At 25.8% G+C, this 7486-nt stretch overlaps 1 protein-coding gene across 1 annotated transcript in view; it reads left to right on the plus strand.

The window, feature by feature from the left end:
- LOC117178506 (lipase 3-like) overlaps window positions 1–7486 on the plus strand; it is a 27099-nt gene that overhangs the window by 14800 nt on the left and 4813 nt on the right. Inside the window, exons 4-5 of the mRNA XM_033369931.1 lie at window positions 3020–3215; window positions 7032–7146. Coding sequence (XP_033225822.1) covers window positions 3020–3215; window positions 7032–7146 — 311 coding nt within the window. The remainder of the gene's footprint in view (window positions 1–3019; window positions 3216–7031; window positions 7147–7486) is intronic.

The raw sequence follows: 7486 nt of genomic DNA on the forward strand, positions 1-7486 counted from the left end.
ATTTTAATCTTACATAAGCACATAAGTAATTTCATTAATTTCACCAATTGAGGGCTCTTTCTGAGAGAAATGTAAAACAGACAACAAATGCCAAAGAAATTTGGAGTTAATTAAAGAAGAAAGTGCGCAATCTGAAGAATCAGGGAATTTAATAAAAATTTGGCAAAAGTCAAAGAATTTCTATAAGAGACACTTTAAATTACTGCAAAGAAAAATAAATTTAAAATTTGAATGTCGATATTAGTGATTAATAGAACTGAAAATCTAATCAGGAAAAAGTAGATCATTTTGAAATTAATATTCTTGCTATATAAGTATTTTGAGGTTATTTTTTTTAGGTATAGGTAATTTAGGTAAAAATAGGTAATTTCTTAGGTTGTTTATATTTTATTTTTTAACATCATTAACTTTTTAAAATTTTTTGTAGTTTCTTCCACATAAGGATTAAGTTTCTAGTCAAAAACTTTATTATTTTGTTCATAATTCAACTACTTTGTTCAAAAAAGAATTATTAGTTGAAAATTATTTTTTTGTTGTTGAAAATCAAACCCAAATCCTTCTTGTTAGAAAATTCAACTATTTTCGGTTAATTTTTCATTGGTTGCTTAATTAAACTATAAATCTTTATTCCATTGTGAAATTTTTTTCTTTGAAAATTCACTTTTTTGAATACTGAAATACTTCGTCAAATGTGGAACTACTTTGTTAAAAAATCTCTTTTTTTATTAATAATTTTATTTGAAAATTCATCTCTTTTTGTTAAAATTAGTTTGTTTCCTCTGAATTAAAAATAAACATTTCTAACTAAGAATTTACATGTTTCAGTGTAAAATTCTTCGTTTTAGTTGAAAAGTTATTTTTGTTAATAAAAATTTGGCTTTATGTTGAAAAATCGTTTCTTTTTTGTTGCTTAAAATTAATTTTTTAAATTAAAAGTTTAACTTTAAAAAATCAGTTCTTTTTTTCGATCATTTTAGTTGAAAATTCAAATCTTTTGTCAAAAATGGTTCATTTTTTTTATTACAAATAAATTTTTGAAATTAAATACTCAATTTTTTAGTTTTGGTTAATATTTCTTGGGTTATAAATTTAATTATGTGTTTACAAGTTTTTCCTTTTCTGTGTAAAATTAGTCCTCTTGCTCGAAAATTCGTCTATTTTTTTAAAATTTATCTCTTTTGAGAGACATGTTAACTTTTAAATGTTTTTTGTTTTGTTGAAAATTAATATTTATTCGTGAGATTTGAACCATTAATATTGTGTTGCAAGTTTAATTATTTTGTTGGAAAATCTTGTTTTTTCTAGTTGAAATATAAATTATTACCATTTCTGTTGAGAATTCATCTTTTAGTCGAAAATTCAACTGCACTTCAGAAAGTTTTTTTTTTGGTTCAAAAATTAAACTGTTTTTTTTGTGAAAGCAACTTTAATTAGTTAAAGTTTAATCTTTCATAATAAAAAAAATTAGTTTTATAAAAAATAAAAACCAATTTTTGAAACAAGTGGAACATTTCCAGTTCTTTCCTGAGTCTTCTTTATGAATAATGCTCACAAACTCTGTTGGTTTATTGATGCTCCAGGGAATAGAGAAATGCATTTGCCTTAAGGCAATAAATTGATTTTAATGGTATTAGTAATTACTGGTATTATGGTACTTATAGGTTATTTTCGTCAATATTACTAAGGGATTGCCAAACATTTGATGGTTTCCTACAATAACTAAATCTAGCCGAATGCCCTATACATAAAATTATTCTCCATTGGCTCACTACAGCTAGAATTTCATAGTTCACTTCAATCACTACAGCCTCCTAAATGTCCTATACATAAAGCAGATCTTCCGCTCATCATCCTCCAAGGCCTAAATAAAATTTTATTTAGTAATCTGGGGAGCTACAAAATACAAATTCAATAACAAATAATTGCACCTTCTCTTTTATAATCTTCTAGGATATTAATAAACTTGTAACGAAGGTATTTAATGTTACCTATATAGAGAGATGCTAACAAAGATAAAACTGTGATTTAATAAACGTTTCTGATAAACTAGAAGTCTTGTTTAGAATTATTTTTAAAGCTATCAAACAAATTGCTCTTTAAATCTTTAAATTTAGTTTTATTGTAATAATACTGTGTTCCATATTTTGTCGAATACGCAAAAATTCTATTAGCCAATGTCTCAAATAAAAGATAATCAAAATTTTAAAATAAAGTGCCCATCAAATTGGTTTTTATGACTTATCCTTATCTGCGGTGATAGCCTTTGTTTCTTCAGGTACAGATCAGAGATACAATTTATTGTATGTCATTAAGAAATATACTCATGTAATTAATGTTTTATAATTTAAGCTCGAATTTATGTGAATCAGCTGAAATCTCTGAATGTATGCCTTGATATTGAAACGAGGGTAAACACATTTCATTATATACTGTCCTATATCACGTGCTGATATGCTAATAGTATAAAAAGAACTAAATTAAGCTTTTTTTTGTTTTGAAAGTAGACCAAGTTTGCCTCACACCTTCTCCTATTTGACAATTGCAATAATAGAAAATAATAATTAACATCCTTGAAACATTTAGTTAGTGAACATTTTTGGATTTTTAAAAAATGACAATAAATCTATTATTATCAATAATCGCGATTAGCAGTTTCAATTTTGGAGTGAAATGCGGTCCTCCAAATTCTTCAAAGCAAATAGTAAGTTTCATGAAAGAAGAAACCTTTTCGTCATGATGAAACATAACTTATTGCAAGAAAAAGATTTTATAAAAGAAGCACGTCACCTCTAAGATTCAAATCGCTTTTCCTGAAAAAATTTTTTTTTCTAATCTATTTTTAATTCATTAATTCAGATTGAACAATTCCAGCAACTTTTTAATGCGATAATATGCCATTCTTTCTCCTCAGAACATTCTTGAATCCAAATATTTACTTAATCATATGTAAAAAAGCATTCAAATTCATCAATTGTATAAACCATTAACTTTTTTAGAACATAATTATAATCCTTTTCAGAAAAGCATTGTGGAAGATTATGGCTATTCATTTGAAGAATATTATGTTACAACAGACGACGGTTACATTATCACTGTGCATAGATTATTTGACAGTCGTGTAAAATCTCAATCACAAAAACCAGTAGCACTCTGCGTCCATGGTATCATGGGAAGTTCGGTTGACTGGTTTCTTTCTGGACAAAACGTATCAATGGGTAAATTTCAAAATATATTTAATTTTATTATAAAAGTAAGTAGATATTCTATTTAGGTACGATAGTATATTCCATAATGGTAAAGATGTTGTGATTAGCGTAGCAAGGCATCATTTCTAAAAATTCTTACAAAGGAAGGCATTTAGTAGGTGAATTATGAAGTGAAGGAATATCCTAAAAATCTTACATTTGAAAAGCAAACTCTGAAAACAGTGTTGTCCATTTTTCTATACAATTTCCTTATCTTCTAACATGTTTTAACTCGGATTTATTTGTTTTTGCTTTCTTATAGAGGAAGATTTGTAATGGTAAAATGTTCGAAAATTTTTTATTTCATTTAAGCTATCGTTCCACAAATTAAATATGTCTACTAAAATGTTCTAATCTATTGCCTAGATGTATGTATTAGTGTGTGGATGAATGAGTTTAGATGTATGGACCTGTGGATGTCAAACGTTTTGGTGCATGCAGTTACTTAAAAACAGTTGCAGATGAATTGATGAAATTTGGAGGTCTTATTTTCAACACTAATATCTTGAAACCGACTGAGGGATTCATCCAAATATTTATTGCATTATTTCAGCACTTAATAGCATTCTCAACAAAGTTTTTTCTAGTAAAAATGTATCCATTAACATAATTCAAAGTTTATGCGAGAATAGGAAAGATTCCTTGGTTCGAGGCGAATCGATTGAACTATCATGTTAATAAATTTCATTAAAGATAAGGAAAGTTATGTTAATTCATTCTATATTAAAAATAAATTTTTATAGTAAAAATTTTTAATTATTTAAATTTTTGCATTCGATACAAGAATAAAAAGAGATGTGTTGATTCGAGCCTAATAAATTTATATATAATATTAATAAATTTTATTGAAGAGTAGGAAGGCTTTAGTAATGCATAATGTTTGTTAATACGTTTTTTATAGTAAAACTGTTTTGTTAAACATAATTCAAATTTGACGCGAAAATAAAAAATATTCCATGGTTCGAGGCAAATCTATTGACCTATAATGTCAATAACTTTTATTTACGAATAAGATAGTTATGGTAATGCACATTATATGAAAAATCGGTTTTTATATTAAAAATTTTCCATTCTCATGATTTGAAGTTGATGCAAAAATACTGAATATTTGTTGATGGAAGATGAATAAATTGACCTGTAATATTGATACATTTTATTGTGAGTAAGAAAGCTTTGGTAATACATAATTTTCGAAAATATATTTTTATAGTAAAATGTTCTCTTGAACATATTTGAAAGTTGGTGCAACAATATAAAACAATCCTCGGTTCGAGGTGAATCGATTGACCTATAATATTAACATATTTGATTAAAGATTAGGGAAATTATGTTCATTTATATTATACTAAAAATTGATGTTTATAGTAAACTTGTTCTCATTCCCATAATTTAAAATTGAGGTAATAATAGATAAGATATGTTGCTTCAAGACAAATCGATTGTCTTAGAATATTGATACATTTAATTGAACAGCAAGGAAGGTATGGAAATGCATAATGTTTAACAAAGCGGTTTTCTTATAATTCATTTTTTCAATGACATAAATTTGATATGCGAATTGAAAAGGCGTTTTGATTATGAATTTTGAAATAAAATAATCCTGAATAAGACTGATCGAAATTATAATAGTATTCATTTTGAATTGTTTTCAATTTTACTCTATATTTTTCAAAATAGAAACTAAATCTTAACTTAAATGAACTTAACTTAAAGCTGGGAAAGGGATAGGTTACGACAGAATCTTCTTCTTCCATTTTCCAGTTCGAAAAATTACCATTTCAAAAATAAGTTCTGATTTGTCTGACTTGTCATTGTAAAAAAAAGATTTGTATTATTTTTTAATTCAATATTTCAACAGAATTTGTTTGAATTCATATAATTGAATCAAACAAATAATTTCTTTGGTTCAATTTCTTGGATTTGAAAAAAGGACTTTTATTGACAATGGACTCAACATCTCTAGTTTAGGAACTACTTGAATGTTGGGGCTTTTACCCTGGGTATCATTGAAGATTTGTAATGTAAGAGTTTTTCATTTCTAACCCCCTTTCTTCATAAAGATCATTTATGAAATCGATCATGTTTTTTCCTATTATAATGATAGTTTTTTACTTAAAAGCAGGAACACTCATATATTCAATTCAAATGTGTAACTCTGGTTCATTTCTCATTATTCTAATTTATGATTTTTTAATTCAAAAACGAGAAGAATAGAATTAGAAATTAACCAGACTAGGCATTCGAATTAAATAAATGTACCTGCTTTTAAATAGAGAACGATCATTTTGATCGACAATAAAAATATTATCGAGCTTATAATTTATTTTCATAAAGAATGCTCAACTTTGAGGTTAAGTGCAAAAAAAGGATTTACTTTACTTCAACAAATCTATAATTAATTAAAAAAGTAATGTAAAAAAGAACTCTACTTAATTTAAACAAGAGATTTATTTAAACTAACTCAAAATTTATTTGAAACAAACAAATAAGAACAAATAAAGAATTTACTTAAATAAAACAAACATTTTTTTGATCCCATATCGAAGAAATCATTTCTTTGAATTAAACAAAATTTTTTGGATTTAAACAAACATTTTTCATATTTTATATTTCATAAATCATAAATCAGCTTTCTAAAGAAACCCTGCTACAAAATTTCTGATAGAACTTTATTTCCGATATTTTCCATATCTTTCAGATAATTTTCGAAAACTGCATCCGAAATTTTTACCCGAAACTGTACCAACATTTTGTTTCAGAATCTATAAGAAATTATCAGAAAGTGTCCCAGCTGTGTATTTCCATTTTTCTGATATTTTCTGAAACTGTCTCGCGCGCACTTTTATCAGTTTCTATCAGATTTTATTTGAAAACTGAAATACGTAATATTGTTATATAAATATTTTTTAATAGAACTTGATATGAAATTATTATATAATTGTAAAAAAACTTTAAAAAGTTGAATCTATTCAAGGATTAAAAAGTAAAAACTTAATCATATAATAAATTTAAGATGTATTAAATTTTATATATTAAATCATTTTTTCAAAATTATAACTGTTAAATAATTTTCATGGTCAATTCTTGAAAACATTTCTTATTACAGGTATTTTTTTATGCTTTATTCAAACAATTATTTTGTTTGTTCAAATTATTATTATTAATTTTATAATAATAATAGTTTGCAAAAACAAAATAATATATATTATTATGAATATTAATAATTATTATTATTGACAATTCATCATTTTGATAGCATATTATAAAAATGAATGGGATATTTCTCATAAAATCTGATAGAATACTAGTGGGACATATTGCTGAATGTTTCAGAATCTATCAGAAATTTCCTTTCAGAATGTTTCCAATTTTTTGGACAGGGGAGGAGATTAGAATTGAAAAAGACTTACTAAACTCTGAAATCTTCAATTATATCCAAGTTAAAAGTCCTGAAATTCCAGTAACTCCAACACTGTAGATATTGTGTCCATTTTTTATTAATTTCAAATTTTACAGTAAATCATAGGATCAAATAATTTAAATTTTAGGTTAATTATTTAGGAACCGCCGAGAGCGTTTAAGCACACCTAGAGGCACTTTGCAGCATTGCTTTGTATCGTATTTTTTGTTTGAATCAAATAAATATTTGTATTAATTCTAATAAGCAGACTTTAAACAAAAGGATTGATTAATAAAAGCCCATCTTTTCTTTAAATCGAACTTTTGAATATCTTAAACTATATCTTTCAAGATACTCATATTTGTTACCCTTATTTTGTTTTTCAGCTTTTCTTTTAGCTGACTCAGGCTACGACGTATGGTTGTTCAATGCCCGTGGTGTCATAAATTCAAAGAAACATGTTAAATATTTGACATCAAGTTATAAATTCTGGGATTTCAGGTAACATTATTAAAATTACATTCTTATGCACGTATGCAATTTTAGTTACTTTTATTAATCATTGGAAGAACAATATTATGTTTTATTTGTATATTCCAATGAAGATCTTGTTAAAAAATATTGATTCCAATGCTGATCCTTTCATACTCACTCAATTCATAAAACATGAGAAAAGTTTGGCGACCTCCGCCAACTATGAATATTAATAAGTATTCTTTTATTTAGGATGTACACTATGTACGAGGGTAGTTCAATAAGTCCTTAGAATGAAGTATAAAAACAATTTTTTTTGGGTAAATTTTTTTTATTTTTTAACATAATCTCCTTGGAGCTCTATACA

Source organism: Belonocnema kinseyi, chromosome 8 (assembly GCF_010883055.1).
Source record: "Belonocnema kinseyi isolate 2016_QV_RU_SX_M_011 chromosome 8, B_treatae_v1, whole genome shotgun sequence".
Classification (NCBI taxonomy): Eukaryota; Metazoa; Arthropoda; class Insecta; order Hymenoptera; family Cynipidae; genus Belonocnema; species Belonocnema kinseyi.